The sequence below is a fragment of the Lutjanus erythropterus genome, chromosome 10, assembly GCF_056507025.1.
Source record: "Lutjanus erythropterus isolate fLutEry1 chromosome 10, fLutEry1.hap2, whole genome shotgun sequence".
In the NCBI taxonomy this organism is placed as follows: domain Eukaryota; kingdom Metazoa; phylum Chordata; class Actinopteri; order Lutjaniformes; family Lutjanidae; genus Lutjanus; species Lutjanus erythropterus.
The window spans coordinates 37,728,110-37,752,120 of record NC_139326.1 but is presented as its reverse complement, the minus strand read 5'-3'; the positions used below and the strand labels follow the sequence as shown (position 1 = coordinate 37,752,120).

The 24,011-nt window shown below is 40.0% G+C and overlaps 1 protein-coding gene across 2 annotated transcripts; it reads left to right on the top strand.

The window, feature by feature from the left end:
* The first annotated feature begins 709 nt into the window (after positions 1-709).
* On the top strand, positions 710-12,826 carry fxn (frataxin). 2 transcript variants are annotated; one of them, XM_084729225.1, is made up of 6 exons: positions 711-916; positions 1,056-1,136; positions 3,566-3,657; positions 3,746-3,866; positions 9,778-9,875; positions 11,448-12,826. In XM_084729225.1, exons 1-6 carry the CDS (start codon positions 809-811, stop codon positions 11,584-11,586), a joined length of 639 nt encoding a protein of 212 aa, XP_084585351.1. In that variant the 5' UTR covers positions 711-808; the 3' UTR covers positions 11,587-12,826. The 2 variants fall into 2 exon arrangements, with proteins under 2 accessions (XP_084585352.1, XP_084585351.1); XM_084729226.1 differs by lacking the exon at positions 1,056-1,136 and having other exon boundaries at positions 710-916.
* Positions 12,827-24,011: the final 11,185 nt, after the last annotated feature.

Below are 24,011 nucleotides of genomic sequence, written 5' to 3'. Positions count from 1 at the left end.
TGTTGGGAGAGAGAAACAGCCACACAGAAGTGTGAAAAGAAGAACATCAGATCATCTGTCGGTATATACAGTTGAAATGTCGGCAATTGCAGCAGCAGTACAGCAGATAGAGGAATTACAAATTAATAAAGTCATTCTTTGTTCAGATTCATGTTCCGCACTGGTGAAGTATATGAAGCCTTGTTCAGAGTCGAAAATATGAATATTGTGTTGAACTTTATGTGGATCCCAGCTCATAGGGGGATAAAAGGAAATGAATTTGTTGACACATTAGCAAAAAAGGCTCTAGTAAATGAAGAGATTATGAACATCAAACTCAGTGAATCAGAGGCAAAAGCAATAGTCAAAAGAAATATCATTGAAGAATAGCAGCATACCTGTGATACTGGAAAAACAGGAAGGCATCTTTATTCAATACAACAAGAAGTGTGTACATCGAGGACAGTGAAAAGAAGCACTAGAGAGGAGATGTTATAACAAGGTTGAGGGTTGGACATACAAAACTCAATAAAACACTTTATTTAATAAGCAAACATCCTTCAGGACTGTGTGAATATTGTCAGAAACAGGAATTCTTCAATGCCAAAAATATTCCAGAGAGAGAATGCACCTAAAAGCTGGTTGCCACCCGCCATAAAACAGAAAGAAGAAGAAGAACACTCCGGTACGGCAGGTGGCGGTATGCACCTAAAAGTAGGTATTGCCTTCCGCCTAAACACGCGAAGAAGACGAAGAAGAAGAAAGTGAAAGGAGACGAAGAAGACGCACAGGACACCGGGGAACTTTTCATGAATGTAAACAGGAGACCATGCTTTCTTTTACTAAAGCACCGTGTGTTTATTCACAGTTATGTCACGTCGTGAACACACAGCTCAACATGGCGACAGCACAGAGACTAAGACACCTCTCTAACCAGGTACGAGCTGATGACACACACTGCTAAGTTCGTGTTATGTAGCTAATGTTAGCTAACAGTGACACGCAACGCCACTCACTAGTTACATCATGTAGCAGCACATTATACTAACACTGCATATTGTTATTTAATATTCCAGGTGAGGAGCTTGTCTCACCTGACGGGGGCTCGTTCGTTTAATAAACACACGCAGCATCCCATCTGTCAACTTCCAAACACAGTAAGTTCTGCTGCCACCAAACTCTATTCAAAAATTTGACTGTTAAAGGATTTCTGTCTTTCCGACAAATGAATTAAACTGTAGGATAGGTTTTTCCTGTTTACAGTATATTGGGGGACTCTCCTAAACTCCCGTCATGTGTAGCGTCAGACAAAGTGTATTTGTTCATTCATTCCCTTTATTCTCAATGATGCACGTTGATAAACATTATGTAAATGTTGTGTCAGCCATAGGGCTACTTCTCAACTTCTGTCCCCTGACCTGAAAAACAGCAATTAAAACACACAACTTGTTGTGAAAAGGTAAGAACTGGAGAGGGCAAATTATGAACAGCTAAACAGGACAGAAAGCCAGAGGAGAAAGGCAGCATCATGCAAAGGACATGTCACAAGCAGACCACTGAAAGAGGCAGTTCACCCAAAATCAAAAAGACATTTTCCTCTTACCTGTAGTTCTATCCATCCATCTGGATTATTTTGGTGAGAGCTGCTGAGCTGTGGAGATACTTGCTCTCCAACAGAATAGGTCTGTGGCACTCAGCTTGTGGTGCAACAAAGCACCAGAAAATACATTTGAAAAACTCAACAGCAATGTCTCATGACCCACAGCAGCATAAGTTTAGTGCCATCTAGTTCCATTATAATGGAGAGAAGACAGACATCTCTGCGGCTGATATCTCCAAAACTCTGTAACTCACACCAAAGCTATCTAGATTGATAAATAGCACTACTAGTAATAGGTAAAATATGGGATTTGGGTTTTGGAGTGAATTGTCCCTTTAAATTAGACATTGAAACAACAAGTAGAATGCAACATGAGTTGAAACATGAAAAAACGAACAGCTAAACAGAATGAAAAGCTTGGAGGAGTAAGACAGCATCATGTGGACATATAACAAGACAACTGTAACAAAACAATTTTAACTTTAGCAGTTATAACATGATAACATAAAATCACATTATGGGACATGTAGCACAGAGAGGCAGTCAGTGCAAGCAGATAAAACATGACAACACAGTCACAGAATCACATGTCAGAGGACATAGCACAAGCAGACCCAAGCAGTTAAAACAACATAAAATCACATCACAATACAGAAGGCTTATGTAAAACCAGAAGGAATACAGACGCAGACTGAAAGTCAAGCAAACAAGAGCAGACAGAGCAGGCAAGAAGTAACAACGTATGATGGCAAGTCTTTTCTTTTTTAGGTTATGTACAAAGGAACCATAAGAGTTGTTGTGTTGTATATTTAACTGTTTTGTCACTCCAAAACTGAGAAGCTCTGACTGAACAAGCTGTCTGAAGTATGTTTGTCCTCCTTGAGAGAGCTGTGTCCCCTCTAGATCTTGTTAATCTTTCACCAACAGATGAATGTGGTACATGGAGGTAGTGGTTATCATCGACAGTTTGGAATATTAAATAAGCATTGTGAAATTTGATAACATTTTTCCAGCAAAGGAGGCGATATCTATGAGTATGTTACAGTGATGGTAGGTTTACGATTTATTATCCAGCACCTTGACAACTTGTTTCTACACAGATTGCAGGGTTCTGCTGGTAGGTTTTACTTGCCTGGTAGGAGCAAGTGGGTTAGAAATCTAATTGCCCCAAGTCAGTTTTTACTTGACCTTGACCTTTACTTTATTTTGCTTGACCTTTTTACTTTAACATAGACTAATGTTAATTGTCATGTTTAATCTATGGCTGCAACATCTATAAAATGTCAGAAAATAGTGAAAAATGTCCGTCCCAGTTTCTCAAAGTCCACGGTGATGTCTTCAAATGTCTTGTTTTATCAGTCTTAAACCCAAAGACATTCAGTTTCTCCCATTGTACATTAAAAATTACTTAAATGATTAATTGATTATAATAATTTAATTAATTAATTCATAATTTAATTCTTGTTTCTTTTTTCCTTGCTGGGCAAGTAAGTTGGCAGATTTATTTGAGCGGCATGGTATTTTACTCGCCCTGGGCAGTTCAAACCTGGATTGTACAAGCTTTAATACTGTATCAGTATAAAGAAAGTGGTTTTAAGTATATTATATGCAAGAAAATTATCTCATGGAAATAAATCTTGGCAGCTTTAGGCATCAGATGTTTGTGAATAAATCTGAAGTTGTTTAGCTGGAATTTTGTTTTTGCAATAACTTGCTTTTTTTCTTTATAGCACAGAGTTGAGTCTAAGGTGACACCAAAGTATTTGAATCTGGAAACCACTTATAGTGTTGTGTAAGTTAAGGAAAACTGGAACAGTCACATGCCAATTCTGTTCATTGCATGAGCTGCTTTTGAGTGGAAGAAGATGCTGAGAAGCTGTAAAAATAAAGGAATCAAAAGTGGATTTAGACAACTAATAATACAATTATGATGATCACTGATGAGTCCTCATTATTGGTTGTCTCACCTCTGTGTTTCTTTGTCAGTGCTTTGAGAGCAGAGTTGACGGTGATAAGTGGAGCAAAAACATCCATCTGACAGCATCAAGACAGGACAAGCCCATCTCTGTACAGAAAAGGTAAACCACAGTCCTTTTATTTTCTGAATATCACCAGCTGCTGTTGAGTGATTCAACTAAAATGTTATTTTATGTCACTGTGTAAAAGGGAAGTGTCAGAAGCAGAGTATGAGAAGCTGGCAGATGAGACGTTGGACGCTCTGGCTGATTATTTTGAAGACCTGACAGATGAACCGTTCACTGGACCAGACTATGATGTCGTCTTCTCTGTAAGTCTCCACAGGCTTCCTGTCATGGTTCTTATTCTTTTACACCTTCTTAATGGGAAATAGCGATTAATAAACAAAAACTATAAACTGGCTACCAAAATTAATTAGCTCACAGTATTTATCAACTTGTTGATTATACAATGAATTGTATCTGTGGTAATCAGTGAAATGAACTTCTGTAGCAAAGCTCAGTTAACATTTGCATCCACCAAATCCTCCCCTCTAACTGAGAGGGGTAGGGACACTAGTCATTGCTGCCCTCTGGTGGTAAGGAGTATGAACTATCATACTATCATACCTATGATAGGTATGATGAAAAAAAAAAAGATAGTTGCTTTTTCTCCACACTAAAGCAACGCTAAAATAATATAGATATGTGTGCATTAAAATAATAAAAGCAAAAAATTATAGGTAATACAAAAGTTACTTTACCTTGCAACTAATTACTTATACATAAAGCAGTCAACCTGAAAGTTGATAAGTAGCATCACCAGTTGGAGACTCCTCAGCTGACTGAGATTCTTAAAGTCAAACAGTGTTTTTTTCCCTTTGCCAGACAGTGTGCATTAGGTGGCACACTTACTAAAAAATCCACATCACAACATGTGCTGAGACGGTGAGATGAGTGGTTGGTAAACAAATTTCAGCTCCAGTTTTTTAACTGTATCATTGTACACAGAGCAATGCAACAGCATGACAGGCTGTAAACTTTACAAACTGAGTCTCTAAATTATCACAAAACACACAACATTACTTACAGCTTACTTATGTAAATGTGACCGTGCTTGTGAAAAAAGCAGTCAGGCACAGTAAAAAACACACACGTTGTAATCAGAAATCAACTTTTTAACCCAGTCAGCTCTTCTGTCCACTGAGGCTGAGTAAATATTAAGTAAATAGCCTCTAACTCAGAAATAAAATACCTCAGGTCTGCATATGTCCCACCCTCGACAATAATGGATTAAGAAGCACTTCTCTCCTTTTTGAAGTGACACCGGTGAATGTCCAACCAATGGGAATTGAGCAAATCGGCCAACTGACCACAAGGTGTCACCCTAGAGGATGCACACTTTTACTTTCTGTGATTGTGTGGAACTCTGTTTTCACATCACAGATGACGAGGTCCGCGAAAACATGAGACTCCTGTAGGCTGTTATAGGAGTTTAGTGTGGCACTGAATGGCAAAAAAAGAATGAACTGTCAAATCTTTCTAAGTGTCTAACTCTATCCTGTGCTGATGTAGTTTGTAGAAGCAAACCTCCTCCTCCAGCTGCAGGGCTTGTTTTCCTTACATAAACATCTCATTCACAAGGGTCACTCAAAAAGCACATATATATTGTTGACCATTTGCCAGTGGCTGGACAAGCTAACTTTATCAAAATCCTGTGATAGTAGTATCAAAAGATGAATAGAAACGGTCTAAATCAGCCCACAGACAAGTGTTGCAGTGCAAAACTCTTTTAGAAGTCAGAGGAAGGTGTGGTGGAGGAATGCCCCCTCCTGCCCCCGCTGTTATTATTTCATGGAGAGACTACAGCAGAGACTGTAGGTGGGGGCTGTGCACAGCTCATTAGCCCTCCATGCTCCATGATTCTGTTTCAGACGTGGCCTGTTGTTCGGCTGCAGAGCTCCGTTGCCTTATTGATTTCTTGCCCAGTAGAATCGACACACTTAGAGCCTGTTGTTCTTGTTGGCAGACAGCTCGAGTTTTATCTGGCAGCAGGAAGCTTAAAAACTGTAAATCCTGGAGTTACACAGAAACAGTCAGAAAGCAGGATACAGATAGAGAGGAGAAGGAAGCAGGATGCCATTTAGAGGTCAGAGCAGCTTCAGGGTCCTTTCCAGAGCAGAGTAGTTTTAGTTTCTATCAATTCTGAAAACATTTAACTTAATTTCACACTAATAAAGTGGATACATCTGTACAACAGAGTGCATGAGGACTCTACATAACCAATCAGACCATAACCATATGATCTAAACAAATGTATTAGAAACATATCTACTTTAACATTTCAATTATTAAATAAATTGTTTTGGTTTTTTGAAGCGGGGTTGTATGAGGCACTTATCCATAGTCATTGTAGTACCAGGAGTAGATGGTGGTCAGCAAACCACAAGGAAATCACCTTCATATAACCCAAATATCACACTCTCCTAAGCCACCAGATCCTTTTGACAGGAACAGTCATTTTACCTTGCAGAACACAGTTACTGGTCTACTGCTGCCTCAATCAGTGAGTTAGTTTGTGTTATTTTTGCACTTTGGTGAATCTGAATGAGTCTGTCACCAGCACTCCTGCTGTTTCTCCAAACTGGGGGTCTGTCAACCACAATCTACTGGTAATACACTGACTATGCATACCTCAGATTTGCCTTACTCTAATAATGACTGCTGTGTGTTCAGGCAGCTTACATCACACCTGACAATTTTTATGGACATGTCAAGTCATGTCATGTTTTCTGACCACTTACTTGAGTTGTTTGTACTGAGAACAATATACCAAAATATACCAGCAAATAGAACTGAGTTCTACCTGAGTTTTGACAGAAATAAAGGCACTAACTAGAACCATAAAGAGTTCTTTGGCTTGTCCCCTTTTGGTTTTTGTTTTTCAGCTTATTATCTGCACTGATCCATAATCCAATCCAATGGAAAAATCCCATTGGCTTTTTGTGCAGGCCAGAGCAATGTTCACTTCAGGGTTGGCTTCCAAAAATGTGTCATTCAGCACGCTATAGGTGTTGCAGACTAATTTTACATGAATTCACAAGACAAGGACGATGTTCTTCCTGGAAATGAACCCTTTTAGAGATTCCACAAATGGACAGACGAGTGTTGTGATGTGTTCCTACAAGCTGATGCTATTTTAGAGCTGACTGTGTCATCTCCTGTTCAGATTGACACATCACCAGGGGGTGAACTGTGATGGGCTCCATGTGTGTGTTTGCGTGTGTCAGCCTGCCTTTATTGATGCTCAACAGTGTCACAGACAGGTTTGTTAACAGCTGCTATTGATGGCGGAAGCTGTCTCTGTGATTGGCCGCCTGATAAACATGATCAGAGAGAGACTGTGGAACACACAAGAATATGTATTGTTAATATTTTAGGCAGATGTAGAGTGCATGTGTGGGTGACAAAGTGCACTTTGGTTCCTGTTTCCCCCTAATATCCTCACACTGCACTGTCGTCTTGTCTGTCTGCAGTGTGTGTGTCCTGGAACTGTTGGATTTCCTATGGGACAACCACTCCACACATCTGTGTGAATGTCTTCACACCGTTTTGTGTCTCTGTTTCCGTTTTCATCGCTCTCCCCCCCTCTTCTCTTCTGTAACATCTTCTTCCACCCTGTCAGTGGTCCATGAGAGGGTGATTAATAAAGCAGCCCTCTGTGTGTGTGTGTGTGTGTGTGTGTCTGTGTGTGTCTGTGTGTGTGCGTGCTTTAATCGTTTTGGTTGGACAGCGGCTGTCTCTGCTGGCTCTGACTGATTGGCCAGTGTTCCAATCTTGGCAGCTGACCCCCTTTTTTCAACTGGCTGCAGTGACATATGGGGCCATAAACAACACACACACACACACACACACACACACACACACACACACACACACACACACACACACACACACACACACACACACACACAGAGCAGAATGAAGAGAGCTGTGACTTGGCTGGCTAAATAAGAGCCAGGAGCAGCGCTGCACACTGTAGAGGGGCTCGCAGAGGTGCTGGAGTAAATCTTTGTGGAATAATCAAGCAGGGGCTCCACACTTTTCACTCCCTGCTGCTTTTTTCGTCCAACACTAAAGGGCAGTCCTCCATCATCCCTGTTACACAGTGGCTTCAGTGAATTAGCTAGTAGCATGCTTACAGGACTATGTGAACAGGAACTTTGCACACACCTCAGCTAGCTGTTTCCCCTTGCTTGCAGTCTTTACGCAAAGCTACGGTAACAGCCAGAGGTGAGACCGACTCATTTTTTTGCAAGTTACAAGTAATTCTCAAGTATTTGCACCCAAGTGAAGACAGTCAATTCTCAAGTCAAAGCCCAAGTCCTAAACTTTAATTCAAGCACTACAGGACTCATAATGAAACACAGTTTCCAGCCTCATTGATTTACAAAGGTGCTTTAGCTAGCATTAGCTTGCTATCTATGTTAATATTTGCCTTGACTTACTGTTCTTTGTACAACTTCGAATGTCAAACAGACCTGGAAGTTGTTCTGTCTCTGTCTGTAATTGTTGACATTTTACTTACTGCAATTTGCAATTTGCTTTTTGCTGATCACCTCGTAGTTTTTGTACACGATCGAAGTTGTCTTTGCTATGACTTTTTTTGATGGTCCGTTCTTAGAACTTGATTGGATGCTGTCCAGTTGGCTCAGACAAAGTGGCTCTGGTCAATTAAGTGTCAACTTGCTGAAAATGAATGTTACTTTAGTCGATTCAGGAAATTAAGGGAAATGATTGTGATTTGTGGATTCACACTTTTTAAACCTTTGGGGGCAAAGGCATCAAGTATTTTCAAGTCAAAAGACTCCAGTCCAGATGAAGTCACGAGTCATTGGTGTTCAAGTCCAAATCAAGTTCCAAGTCTAAACTCACCAAATATGTGACTCAAGTCTGACTCGAGTCTAAATCATGTCGTCACGTCACATCCTGAGTGCATGTCTGTACTGAAGACACAGGCGGGACAATGAAACTAATCTGAACTGCTCACTCTGAATGAAAACAAATGTTTTCCAAAATGTGGCATTTTTTTAAATATATAAAATAGAGACCTAGGTAAAAAGTAGAAAATAAATGTAATCAGAAATCAGAGCATCAGAGTCAGAATGTGCTTTATTGGACAAGTATGTCTTGGGCAGACAAAGAAACTGGAAAGAAAAGGGAACGCACTCATATTTAAAAAAAATGGATAAATAAAAAAAATATATGAATATAAAAAGAAGAAGTGCTAAAATCCAATAAGCACGAAAAGCTGCTGCTGTGAGTTCAGCAGGGTGTGTGTGATGTCCTTCAGTTGGGCCTGTCTCTTGAAGGATTTCTGTATCACACATGTCAAAGTGACAGGCCCGTAGTGAAAAGTCCATATTACACAACCCATTCAAAGCGGGACTGTGGCGCTTTTATTCCACCTCGCCATCTGAATAAAAGTTACAGAGGCGTAATGCGGGGTCACTTTCGTTCTGCCTCTGATCCACCCATGGACGTAGTCACAGAGGCCGACGTCTGTGTAAAAGCATGAGCCGACAAGACAGAACAGGATAATGTTGAGTTACGTATTCACTGCTGTTTGTGACTGTGTTCTTTATTATCGATTTATTCCACCTATTTTTCAGCAGGACGCTTTCTGCAACTTCAACTAACTTAACTTCACTGTTGCTTTAAAAGCGATTGTCCGTTTATTCAGGAAAACATTAAAAGCTTTATGTTATAAATCCATGAGGTCATCAGCTCTGTGTGTGATTAGAAAGGAGCAGACAGGCAGAATCACTTGTTGACCAGTGTGCTGTTGTATTACGTTATTCCTCTTTTGATTCTACAATGCCGGCATGCTTTATAAAATGACACGCTGAGGCGTATTTGAAGCCTTCACACAACTCTGGTGATCTTTTGAAGATCTTTGTGAACACGGTGGGTCAGCTGGTCAGCCAGGCAGGTATACACCGTCCAGGTCAGGTGCCTTCGTACTCCTCTGTCTCTGAGAGCTGACGCACATCTACTTCACAGATCCTGAGAGCAGGTCGGGGTCAGTGGGGTGAAGCTGGTTTTATGATATATTTGTATCACTTGGACATGTCAAGTTTAGTTTTGTTCCATGGAGGTCTGTGCTTTAAATGGTGTATCAAATTATATGTGTCACAAGAAACGTGTTGATGTGTTTCTGTTGTGTCTTTGTTTCATGTGCAGAGTGGTGTGTTGACAGTGAAGGTGGGCGGGGACCATGGCACCTACGTCATCAACAAACAGACTCCAAACAAACAGATCTGGCTGTCATCTCCCACCAGGTAAGACTGGAGAGTCGCACCACACTTTACTCCACACTCACATCAACCACGTCTTTGACACGCACGCATCACACCATCACAGAGTTGTCCTCAGGCACCCGCCTCTGTGCTCTCGTAGGCGAAAGTGCCTCCATTACACCAACATCTGTCTGCAGCTGTCTGTCTTTTCTCCTCTGCACTGCAGCAGCTTTGGGCTGCTGTGGTTATACAGAGAGCTGTTGGGGCTACCGCAGAGCGCTGCAGAGCAGAGCCACATCTGCACAGTGTCCATACAGATGGACATGTTGAACATAGAGTGACGCATGTATGAAAAACAATACAAGGAATTAAACTCTCATCGAGCATTATTAAAAACTTTTCTGAGAAATCTTAAATAACATGTCAGCTAGGTCAACGAAAATGTATTTGTTGACATCCTTTTATTTCATGACTGAAATGTGACGACATAAATGAAAAAATATTGTAAACAAGAATGATGACGGAATCTCAGTCCAATATTCCCTGGTGAATAAAGATGAGACAAAATTGTTGGCGCTGTCCAGGCGACAAGTTACATCACGGTAATTAGTTTAAATTAAATTAACCATCTCAAAACACTAGAGTGAATAAACGTGAAATAATACAGATAATGCTTGTCTGGCTTAATGGCACAGTTCACATATTTTCACTGCTGATTTATTAAAACAGATCGCAACTGAGTGAAACATGACGCTGAATTTAGCAGAAGGCTGCAGTAAAATATAAAAAGTCTGTTTTGTCTGACTTATGCATTTATTCTTACATAATAGGGGAGACAGGGGATGGTTGTAACATTTTTTTGTTTGAGCATTAATAACCCAGTAGTTGTTTGTGCAAGATTCAAACTTTGAAACATGGTACCACAAATAAAACTGTTGGACGTCTACTACATTATCACAGATTACGTGGGTTAATGTCAAATACAAAGAGTTGTTAGAACCTGCCACACTACTGGGGTGAGTTATAACTAGGGATAATAACAATCACAAGGAAAGATTATTCAGTCTTAAAGAATTTGATTGATCAAGTAAACTTTAATCAGTCTACCATCAAATGAAGATCTGACATACAACAGAGATCAGTGTGCTCTGCATGATCAACTATATTTGTTTAATATGTAAGCCTTTACATCTTTATATGAATATACAGTATGTTGTGGAAATAAAGCTTAAAATGAGGGAAATAAAACTGTTTTTAGTGTTGTTGGGTATAAGCATTTTTTTATAATGATTAATTGTTTAATTGATTGTTAATGTTACCAATGATTGATTAAGGAAAGTGCTTAGAATTTGCAACCCTAGTTGTAACACTATTTGGGGATAAATGATTGATAAGGATGAGATAGTAATTTGCTGAATTAAGATCCACACTGTTGTATTTATGAAACTTCTTTATTGAGGATTAAAGAGCAAAGTGGATAATTAATTGATTAATTTTAAAATTATGACAAAAGTATTGACTAAAATTATGATTAAAATTAAAACATCTGACTAAATCTTGGCACAAAAAACACAACACAAAATCAACACTGCGGCTCACTTTCTCTTTTCGCAGTGGGCCGAAGCGCTACGACTGGACAGGTGAGCGCTGGGTGTACACTCATGACGGTATGAGCCTCCACCAGATCCTCTCCAACGAGTTCTCCATCATCTTCGATAGGAACATGGACCTTTTTGACCTGCCCTATTCCTGAGACTTGCCTACAGTGTAACCACTACAACTCATCAAACTGTTAGATCACATGAGAGCCAAAGACACAGTATATATGTACAACTCCTCTATAACTCATCCACATTAGCTCTTAGCACAGCAGTTGTGTATAGTGCCATCTATATGTGTGATACAGTCATATATTGTTCATTTGTATTTTAATGGTGATAACGCCACATTGTCATTAAATATTTGATAAAAACTACAGATGTCCATCTGTAATTCAGCCACATTCAGTCTCCATAGAAACCCCTCCATGTCCTCAGTGTCCCACAGCGTCTAATCAATGAACACAGGTTTCCATCTCAGTCAGCATTTCCACATCCTAGTGACATTGTTCTGAATAAAAACAACAACATAATGAAGAATATTTGGATGTTTAACAGTGCTGGCAGCCATAAAGACATTGACTAGTGGACAATATTTCCCTGTTTTGGTTTTGATTTTGGCAGATGCCCAGGTGTCGGTAGGTAGTAATGCTATTTGCACCTAGGATGGAATAGCCAATGTGGCTATTTACACCTGCATGGCAGACACAAACCTTCACAACCACACTGACATGAAGTTTCACTCAGAACTCAAACTCCAGTCTTGCAGGTCAGGAGGAGAATCTTGGTCTCCACTCCACAAACACTTTGTTGCTCTTGATAATGAAACCAGGGAGCCAGGTGTAAAAAGCCAAGTAACTGCCGCTTGACTGTTATCATCTGGGTGCAAATAGACAGTTAATTTATTTTACTTGTAAGGGAAGGTGTACAATATAAAACATAAATGTTATTCTTGATGTATTGTACCAGAGCTAGCTTTAAGCACATTTTCATGTATCGGCATATCACAGTTAAAACATCCACACAGTGACTGAACAGCACTCAACAAACACGACACATAATACACTGTTGCAGCAACAGGTGTATGTTTGACAAACTCAAAGCAGGCTGACTAGTCACATGGATGTTTAGAGTTGCAGGCTACCGCTCTGTATGTCTTGTCACAGTCTTCTGAGCTCTGTGATTGGCCCACCTAAACAGGAGCCTACTAAATGTTACTGAGCCTCTGTCCAGGTCATGTGATTCCTCATGCAGTATTTAGAGTTCCTGCACCCTCCTCCACTCCTGACACTTTTCTTAACACTGAAGCCATTTAAAGTCTGTCGGGGTTTAGTACTGGACACAACAACCCAAAGCCACTTCTGTGATTTTTCATCAATAAAACTATTGGAATCATTTCCTGTAATGTCTTGGCTTGTACATTTGTATTTTTGCAGTTTACCACATCCAGGTAACTTCAGCAGCAGACAGGAGAAACTGAAGCACTCAGACATACTCAGTCTACTTCCTCTCTGTAATTTGGTCCCTTTTCATTCTGATGTGATTAAATGATATTTAAACCAGTCAGTCATTTGTCTTCAAAGACAGGTCTATTCACTGATACATGATAGCCTTGTCTGTAATACAACTATATATAAAGCTACAGTGAAAATCAAGCTCAGCCTCCAAATGTTATATGAAAACTGCAGTATCTAATGAGGTAAGGTGTGAAAAAAAACATTTTCTTACCTGTAGTGCTATTTATACATCTAGATAGTTTTGAAGATACCAGCTGTAGAAATGTCCACCTTATCTCCAATATAATGGGACTAAATGGCACTAGGCTTGTGATGTTCAATGCACCAAAAATACATTTGAAAAACTTAAAAGTAATGTCCTTTCTAGAAATGATGACCTGTTTACTCAAGATAATCCACAGACCTTGTTGTGAGCGGTTTCATGTGGGAACTATTTTCTTTCTACTGAACTCCACCTGCCAGCCGTATCACCATGCAGAAGGAAGCGTCCATCTATTCATGGATGAGAGGCTAGTGCTCGTGTCAGTGCTGAAGAAACCGCTTTCTCTACATCCTACATTTTGTATGAGGTAAAATGATTGTTTGATCGTTCATTGTTTCTACCTCAATGTTTCTGCTTTTACACAAGGCATCTAAAATGTCATACAGACAACAGAACAAGGAAATGCATGTGTTAAAGATAAAACTGCGTCATAACTTCATGCAATGTAAGCTGATATTTGCAGCTAGTAGTTAATTCATCATGCCTGCACACATCTGGTTGATGTGGCGAAACCTCTACACACCTGCAAACTGGTCTCTAATTTGGCGTTTATCAGAAATGGCCAATCACAATCAAGATAACTGCACCATCCTCTTTTCCCTCTTAAACATAGTTTTGAGCAGAGTCATAGAAAAGGGATGATTCTTGTTTGCTGCTGACAAACATCCTGTTTACCAAACTTAATGTTAGCTAATGATTTGCTAATAATATTAACCTGCCAAATCAAGTTGAAGGCTGTCCTGACATAACCTATCAAATCTTTTCCCAACCTGTTTATAATGGAAAGCATGTTAGCTGGTTAGCACGCCAGAAAATATTAACGTTACAGTTCAGAAACATTTTTGCACAGTTAAGGTTAACTCCCACTGCATCCCTGTTGTTATTCCATTTTAACATCCATCATTGTCCTAAGTTAAATAAAAACAAACACGTAATGAAACAAGAGAAGATATGATGAGAAAAATCTATCAATCCCTGGAGGGAAATTCAGGTGTCATAGCAGCTTAACAGCACAGAGAATGAAACACAGGTAAGGAACAATTAGAGTAGAAATACAAGAATAATACACTAAGTGGAATATAACTAGAAAAGCAATTGAACTGAAGAAATTGCGGGTGTGAATGCCGCAAGCTGAAGCCAAACTGCAATGCTGCCTTGAATAAAATGAAGTCTAAAAGATTTGAATGTTTGAATGTTTGTTGAAAGGCTGACGGCACACTGAATAGCTGCCATGAAAATAAATTAATATTTGAATTAAGTAAAATATTTGAATTTTTGTTAAAATGCTGAAACCACTCTGAATAGCTGCGCTGAGAATAAATCAATATTTGAATTATGTAGAATATTTGAATATTAGTTAAAAAGCCAAAGCTTTTTAATAATAAAAATAATAAAAGTAAAGAATTTTGGTAGTGGAAGAACATAGGGTTTGAATGCTTGCAGCATTTCATGCACAGAGCAGTTTTAGGTACATATAACACTTAATTCAACACATTGGACAAATTTCCACGAGAGACGCATTTTGTTCTTTTTTTTTCAAGTCCCTGAGAGCGCGCCCTGCTTTGATTCCACCCACGCGTCCGAACGTTCGGAGCTAAAAGTTCCATCGTCTCCATGGAGCGCAAGTAAAACAAATTTTAATATTTTATAAAAATCGATCCAGTCGCCATTTTTATTTCTCTTATTTCGATGCAAACGATTGACAATTTTGTGCCTTCAAACCAAAATAATCATGTTTTCAAACAACCACAGTAATTATTACCACACTCTACACCTGTCCCGGGATACTTCGGACATTCCATCCATAAATCATCATTTTACACCGAGAAATCGTCGGTTTTCACCAAATTCAACAGGTCTAATAACATAACATTTTACCTTAAAATTCTTCAGGCTCTGCAATTGTCCACAATAATCCAATAAATCCAAGAGTTGGGTTTTTCCAACAAGATCCGCTTTCCGGTTGAGTCCTAGAGATTCTCCAGCAGGGTTTGAGATCTTTCCACTGTTCGGGTTTGCAGCAGGTCAACAGGTCAAGTCGCCAAAATCCAAGTGAAAAGGGGACATAAAAATGCGTGCGTGTGTGCGTGTGTTGGCAATTTACAATTTATTTGGAAATTTCAACAAGTATTTAGAATATTACAATAATCTGTTTAATGCACCCTCCCAAAAGTCAAATGAACTGATCTTTTCTAATATCTGTCATTATTTATTTATTCATTCATTTATTTATTGAAGGTTTGTTATTCCGTTTTGTTTTATTCTTAGCATTTTAGAATAATTATTTGTCTCTCATTACATTAATTTATTGCTTTCACCTCTTATTTTTTAATATATATTTATATTATTTTTGTTGTTGTTTCATGCTCTATTTATTATACACTTTGTTACATTCCAAACATAATATGTGCATTTTTGTTGAATTAAGCAGAAAAGAGAGATTTTATTTAATTTAATAATTTTAAAAAGAATGTATGTATTATGTTTTCCATTTATTATAGTAGAGCTGCTGTGTACCAACATGGAAACCAAGTTTCTTTTTTCTTACATTAGGAATCATAATTACATTGAGACCCCTAGATTTATCCTTAAATGCATAATTTTAATGTGTTATTATTTATTTATGCATTTGTATAATTTGCTTTGTGAGGAGCACAAAGGGACAAGCCATTGGTGGCTATCTGAGGAGCAGGAGCAAAAATATAAGAAGGGCACCAGCTGTATGCAGTAGGGCACCACCATGTCAAAAACCATGTTGCATTTATTTATGCATTTTACAGTTCCAAACCCTCATTTAAATAGTTTTATTATGTGACCTAAAGTACAGCTGCAGTGGCAGATTCAGACTTTCTGAGGGCCGGGGCAAAAAGGGCACCAGCTCCATGAGTTGGGACACCAGCTCTCTTTTCACATGTGAAGATGCAAAACTTACATGTCCACTGCATCAGTGTTGGTTGTCTGTCATCAAGCTGTAAAAAAATAAAATAAAAAAATAAGGTCACAAAAATGGCATCAAAAATGGCTCAAATACTTTATGTGAAGACATTTGAGGTCAATGAATTTTAGCAGAGCAAGCAGGGCATCTCTTATTGGCATTTTTGCTCATTCTAAGATCCAGAATTACCACAGCTAAACAGTTCTGAGCAATACACATGTAAGTCAGGTTGTTCCTTAGTTGGTTCTGGCTGTGGTCATTCTGCCCTGCATGCTCTGCCCAAATTCATTTACCAAATTTGTAAATGCTACTTTGAAGCAGAATAACAAAATGAAAGAGTTATGGTAGGGGTAATCAATTATGATTTGCAGCATCATCATGTTTAAGCTACATTATAATTTAATTGTACATTACAATTTATATATTAGCACAAGCCATGGCACATTGACTTTCGCTGCTTTTCTCTTGCTCTTGTCTTCTCACTCTTTCGGAGGAGAGAAGAGAGTGTGTGAGACAGGAGAGGAGAGACTGGGCTGGAGCATAAACCAGCCGCTTCGCTTTCACCCTCGGGGTGTTTGCAGCTCTGCCGGTCAAGAAGAGATCGGTTGGGCATTCACACCCAATAATAGTAATATGACAAATAAAAATATAAATAATAAATGGTAAAACTCTGTAAATGTGCAAGAAGTCCAACAGTATGTAACAGTACAATTGTAGGCAGACTAGTGACGGTGTTAGACAGTATTTAGTGACCCATCTGATTCTGTAACCTGCAATGATGGAAAATCTACTCAGATCCTTTATTTCAGTAAAAGCATTAAAAACACAATGTAAAAAAAACTTCATTAGAAGTAAAAATCCTGCATTTGAAATCCTACAGGAAGTATTAAAGTGACACCTTTCTAACCTTTTATGAGTTTGCAGGTCTGTTTAAAATATGTTTGTTTGATGCAGCAGCTCACTGGAGAGTCTCATCAACTCCCGCTGGCGCTGACAGGAGATTATTTTTTTACTGTGCAATTATTTGTTGCTTTTTTTGAAGGAGAAAAACAAGTACGAGAGTGTATTTCGAAGGTGCAGAAAATAAATTGCCTTTGCTTGCTGGATTTCATGCAGAGAGGTTTATCAAGTTGGCAAATGAACCATTCAAAGTCCATTTTTTTTCTCTCCCTGCAAAGTCAATCAGCTTGTTGGTAGGTTTTTATAAAATCACTCTCATTAGTTGTATACTGCAGGCATTTTTCAATGGCATGGGATGATTATGACTCCATGTGTCTGTTTCATCAGTCACTGGCCACTAGACTGCAGTCTCCCCCTGCAGAGCGCTGTGATCAGCTGATCCTCTGGAAATCAGCCTGATCCTGTCTGCTGCTCCTGGATCAGAGCAGCCTAACACACTCTGACTGGAGGATGAGTGAAGGCTGAGGCTGCTGCGAACAAGAGGATTTACTGTCTCTCTACCAATCACATCAGACTCACGCAGGATTGGAGATGGGACTCTTAGCCGTGAGCTGACCTCCACACTACAGAGCAGCTTCACCCAGTTCAACCCATAGACCGTATGTAAAGATGGACACTGTGTCTCCACCTCCTCCCACTGTGCAAAATATCATCATTTGGATCCAGTTTGTGCAGCAGTGATCAGGGTTGAAGCCACAGACTCAAGGTCCCGCCCACACACCTGGCTGACTCTAATGACCAGGGCTTAGCTGTGGATCATGATGTGAGAACCCCTTTTTATAGCATCAAAGAACTAATTAAAATCAAACTGATGAGAAAAATTAACACTTGAACAAACATCAGCATGATAAGAACTACCTATAATGACAGAAACCATCTTTTGGAAAAAAAAAAAATATTTCACACGTACTTAGTTTCTTCGTTTTGCGTTTGTCCCCTTGCCAAGATGGAGGGGGTGGAATTTATGACCTACACTGCAACCAGCCACCAGGGGGAGGTTGAGGTGATCTTGCTTCACAGATGAGGAGCTCCCATCTGTACTTACACAAAGTCGACGTGACGTAGAAACCTACCATGTGAAATTCCAGGGTGTTGTCACCAGCACATTATCTTAAATGTTATCCCAATGTTTCCACCGCTTTCTGGCCATGTTGTGACTTTTTTGTAACATTGCAGCAGTGCTACGAAAATACCAAAGAATACCTGTCACCTTTCAATAACACAGCAGCATATCTTATAGTGATGTCAGTGTTGCAGTAATATTGTATTGTAGGGACATACTGACTGTGTTTGTAGGGATGTTGTCCATGTTTATATACCATCAGTATTTTAACAAAACCAAATAAAAAGTTTATTTGTGCTGAAAACACCAGAGTACCAATAATCCCAATATAAATACATCAGAGCAGAGGCTTTCACAGTGTGAGGTGGGCCTCACCAGGGGGGCTCCAAGCTGTTTTAGGGGAAGCTCAGTGAATGGAAATGAAAAAAATACTACATTAGCTATCAAAAGGAGATCTAATAGAATAACCCAAATATGTGTGATCTGGTTAAAGAGATGCAGAGGTACAGTATTGGGGAATTGTTCCGTATTTCCTATTTTCCAAGAGTCAGAAAGTCACGAATGCCTTTGAAGAGTGATAAGAGTGATATAAAACAGCTATATTAGGCTATTTTGGTTCAATTGCTGAGCTTCTATCTGCTCATATAACATAATCATGATCCTACAGACATCCAGGAATTGAGCGAGTCTAAGCAGGTGCACTAAAAGGGCTGCCTTTTTCCAAGCTTTGCCTGAGGGAGGCCCACAGTCTCAGACTTTAAAAACCCCTGCATCAGAGTATTAACTCTTTCCCCACCAGTGTTTTTTAATAAAGTTGGCAGCCAGCACCAGCATTTTTGACAAAATTCACTGATTTTTCAGCACCTGCAGAATATTCAGTCCTATGAATATTAACATGGGATATATCAAAAGAAAGAACAGATCTTCTAGTATCAAACACAAGAAATGTTTTGTTCTAGCTTGAACTTGAACTTGAATGTTAGTTGGTTGCATCAAAAATCCACTTTTCAGAAAACTGTGTTTTTGTGAAAGAGACATTTTTAAGAAGAATACCAACTTACTTATATTTTTGTTTTTTTTTTATCACTTCACATTACGTGTGTGACATCGCTGTCACCAGTGTGCTTAACATTAGGTGTATGTGTCCAGCTGAGGCGCAGGTCCCAGCGGCTGTTGTGTGAGCAGCCTCACTGTGTCCCGCCTGCTGTGGAGAGCCAGGGACTGCAGGGCGAGCAGCCCCGCTCTGTGCCCAGATCACGGTGCTATCTGACCCAGCTGTGGCGTGAGTCCCTGGGGCTGCGGTGTGAGCAGCCTTGCTGTGTCCCGGCTGCTGTGGAGGTCTGGGGGCTGCAGCCTGAGCAGCCCCGCTCTGTGCCAGGGCTCTGCGGCCGGGTCATGATGCTCCTTGACCCACAGATCTGCAGCTGAGCACTGATATTTTCATGCTAGATAACATATTCTTCTTCTGCTGCTGAATTCCAGTGGTTCCCTTCTTCTTAGAGTGACCATTTTTTTTATCAGATGATGCATCACAGTGTCCCCTACTGCCTCACAGTGAAAACAGCAACTGATGAGATATCTTGTAAATGGCAGTGAACAATCCCAATGTCAATACACAGATCAACTCAACAAGCCTGAAAATGATAAAAGAAAGATCTGTGTTGCACATAGTAAGAGAGAGAAGTAAACATTAAGATGCAACAATATATTAAACGTGTATAAACATGTATGCTCCAGCAGCTGCACAGGACAACCACTGTAGGGGGCGTGTCCTTAGGGCTACATAGGCCAACTGATCACCACCTAGTGTAGCAGTAACAGCAAGCAGTTATAGCTGAGAATCAGAGTCCACTGGAGCTTTAACAGTCACTAGAAGCACATTTGTGGCCCTGTTGTATTGTAATGGACTTGTGTGAATGAACCGTAGTTGCTCCTGCACATTTAGAATGGGAGGGTGAGGTGAGAGGCATCTAGTCACAGCTGCAATCTGCAACCTCAACGCTAGGTGCCTAAAAATCCCACACAGTATCGCCATTTCAGCCTCCCAGTCTGCCAGGCAGTCTTAAAGAAAATTGGAGAAACTGGATTGAAAGCTTCACGTGTGTCTGTACGGCTGGTGGCAGAGCTGCAGTGTGCAACGTTCACTCACATCGAAGGAATAAAGGTGATCAAAGTAACAATGCAACACTTTGAAGAAGATGAGAAGAGATGTGCTGAAGAGAAAATTAGTACTCTCTTCGTGACAATGAGGATCTCTTCAATGGATACCAGCAGAGGATCATGGAATGATTCTCAAACACTGAATGACTGGCAGAATGACATACTTTAATGCCCTTTACACACCAGCAGTGACACAAATAAACACCACAAAATTGCAAACAATGTTAACAGTCCCAGCTGTGCACAGTGAGCATTTGCTTCATTGTAATCACAGGGTCACACAAGCAGTCAGCACGGTGCACGGTGCACACAACTGTTTTTAAACATTTGCTGCACGTCTTGACCAGTGTTGGAATCATTTCAAGTGAAATACAGCTACACTTTAGACTGTTTAACTTGGCATTTTAAATGTGTTTACAGTAGTTACTAGCAAATGGAAGGCTAACGTCAAATCACCTGCTGACAGAGCCAAGTAGAGAGTGCTACGAGATTCGATCCAGTCCCGGTCATATAAGAAGTAGTGCTCATGGTTGGTGTTTCAGACAGGAGTCTGGGTTTCCTTTACCTTGCAGGGCAGCTGGATTTGCGAGATCATGAGATCATGCAAAAAATCATTCTTGCCAAGCTCCAAGTGATCTGTTTGTGTCTGCATCAGAGGTTGTGCAAGCCACAACAGTGTGAAGCGTCCATGGAAACGACTTGTCTTGAACAAACAATGGTGGCTCCTGAAGAGGTTTGCATAGATACTGTGATAGCATGGAGAGTATTTCTTCATTGAAAGAAGAGCAAACAACAGAACTGAAGGCTTTTATCGATGGACAAGATGTTTTTGCTCTTCTTCTGTCAGGCTTCAGTTCAGTGAGTTGATCTGACTGGTTGATGTTAGCCCATGTTTGACATGACAGGTGGTTCATCCAATCACCTGTCAAGTGTTGTTTGAAAGCACCTGCCCTTTTCCAAACAGCTTCTATGGACACTTTCCCAGGTGGTTCTGTGTAACAAACCATCTGGCATGTCAGGTTAGGATTTTCCAGTTGTAAGTTTAAACAAAGATGAACACACGTTGTCGTTGAATTCATCGTCTCTGTAATTGTTTCCCCGCTTTATCATGTAACATGGAGTCGCCCAGTGAAATTCTGCTGTAGATGTGAAAGTTTGCATCGGATACATGCAGGTTTGAAAAAAATGTAAGCATGCAAATTATTAATATGAAAAAATGTGTCTGGTGTGATCAGACAGAAAAAAGAACATGAAATTCCCCCATTTTGGACATTCTGGGATGAAATCACTTACGCTTCTGAGCTGGTGTTCGACGCAGCAAAGCTTATAGTTCCACATCTGCCTTTTTCCTGTTTCACACACTGTACACGCCACGTTCTACCAGCAGGTTTCTCTTGATGTGACATAATGTCCTTACTGGATCACTGATGACACAATCCTACACTGTCCAGTCACCAGTCATCATCATCATCCTCACTGCAGTCCGTCATTAGGATCATGCACAGATAACCTGCTCACCCATGATATCTGTGTGTGCCTGTGTGTTCCACTGCATCCATTTACACACTGATATCCCTTGTTTCCATTAATCTGGCGGGAATCTCCTGTTTCATCCTCCCGCTAGGTTTGCTCCATCAACGTACCTAATGCTGACACCATCCAGCACACTGCACTTTGATGGAGCATTATCTTACACTGAATGCAAGAGGGAAAATGTACTACTTTAATTCATTCTGTAAACCTGTGTGTAATTGAATGCAGGATTTACTTTCATTTTCCATGTAATACCATTTAAATGACCCATCCCTCAGTGGATTATACAATAACAATAAACCTCAGAGGGAAGAAAATAAATGAACAAATAAATTATCCATAGACCTCAAAAAAGGGTTTTTGATGGCAGTTGTAGACAGTGAGTTATGTGGATTATCCAGTTCAAATCCCTTGCAGGACTTAGACCATCCCATTACAACCTACAATGTGAAGATGCTGGCGTATCACAGTGGATCTTTCATTCATAGCAACATACATTGATTTAGTCAAGTAAGACTGGTGAATTATTTTCTTCTCCCCAAACAGTTAATGTACACACTTTAGCTGTAGCTCGCGAGTTGCATTTTTGTGCAAAATGTATTTGTGTGATGTGCTGCCTTCACATGGAACTCAAGCTCGTGGTTATTAAGTCATGTGCACAATATTCTTGGTATTCAAGTGGTTGAGTCATGAGAACACTACTAGGAAATAGTGGTAATGTGGACGCCAAACCTGCCAGCATCTAAGCCACAGAGGCTAACAATATAACAAGCTAGGAGACGGGCAACAAAATTCAGAAAAACAAAGGCATAATGAAAGATAAGGCCATTTGGATATCAACATTTTCCACATTATGAAATTCTGAAGAAAAACTCATTATATATACTTACCATTCACAGAAAAATGGTCGATGGTATGCACTGCCCCCTAAGCCAAACTGAGTGGAAAAACTTCCTGCAACATGGCTGCCTTCAGCGGGGGACACTGTGAAACAGGAATAAAAGAAATGATTATCTACTTCAGTTAAAGGCCGCTGGACTCGAAAGTGATCCTGTGAAACAACTAAATGACTGAAATTACAATACAATATGTGACCACTGACCACCAAAAAAGGAACTTTCATGGCCTTCGCCGTTTCTGGAAACGTCAGCAGTTACGTGCAACACGTAAACACGACCATATTTGAAGTCAGACTGACAGATCTCAGACCAGGAACTCCAGTTCTTTCTGTAAGGTACCTCCAGTCTCTTGACAGGCAAACTCAACGCTGTTGGCACCCAGTTGCATCTTTGTATTAGCTTTTTGTGCAACTTGATTACAAACTGACATTCATGGGGGTATGACAATGTCATTCTAGTTTTGCCCAGAGTTGGCGCCAAGGTATTGTTTTGCAAGTCTCGAGTCTTTGTACTCAAGTCCCAAGTGAATGGTTGGTAAATGGACTGCATTTATATAGTGGTTTTCTAGTCCTACAACCACTCAAAGCACTTAACAATGCATGTCACATTCACACATTCACACACACATTGATACACTAATGGCAGAGTCTGCCATACCTCTGCTCCGAAACTAATTATTCATATAGCAAGGGCTGTGCCTTCGTGGTAGTTTGGGTTTAGTCTAATCTTGCCCAAGGGTACTTTTACATGCAGACTCGAAGGAGCCAACGATCGAGCTGACGATCGTCTGATTAATGGACAACCCAACTCTACCACTGAGCCAAGTCAAGCCTCAAGTCCTAAACTTACTGGATCCTGAACAAGTCATAATGCAGTCTTGCCCACATGTAATGCCATTTTTATATTTTCTAGTCTTCCAACCACTCAAAATGCTTAACATCACATTCTACACACACCCATTCACACACTAATGGCAAAGGCTGCCTCTGTATCTCAGCATCTTGTCCTTCTACATGCAGACTTAAGGGAGCTGGGGATTGAACCACTGATCTTCTAATTAGTGGACGACCCCACTCTATCGCTGAGCCACAGCCAACCATTATCATCATTACTGATATGATGACATAAGGTTGCTTGTTATGAAAAGGGTTGTTTTCAGCATATAAATGAATGACCTGTGCTGTTGTCTTCCAGGGAGCACAGTTGATGAAAATTGCTGACAGTGAGGTCTAAATTCCCACTATCCAATAT

Excerpts from the sequence above, each read along its gene's own strand:
- fxn (XM_084729225.1), top strand. The coding sequence starts at position 809 with ATGCTTTCTTTTACTAAAGCACCGTGTGTTTATTCACAGTTATGTCAC. Across the intron at positions 917-1,055 it reads TAAGACACCTCTCTAACCAG|GTGAGGAGCTTGTCTCACCT; the intron begins GTACGAGCTGAT and ends TTAATATTCCAG. Across the intron at positions 3,867-9,777 it reads ACTATGATGTCGTCTTCTCT|AGTGGTGTGTTGACAGTGAA; the intron begins GTAAGTCTCCAC and ends TTTCATGTGCAG.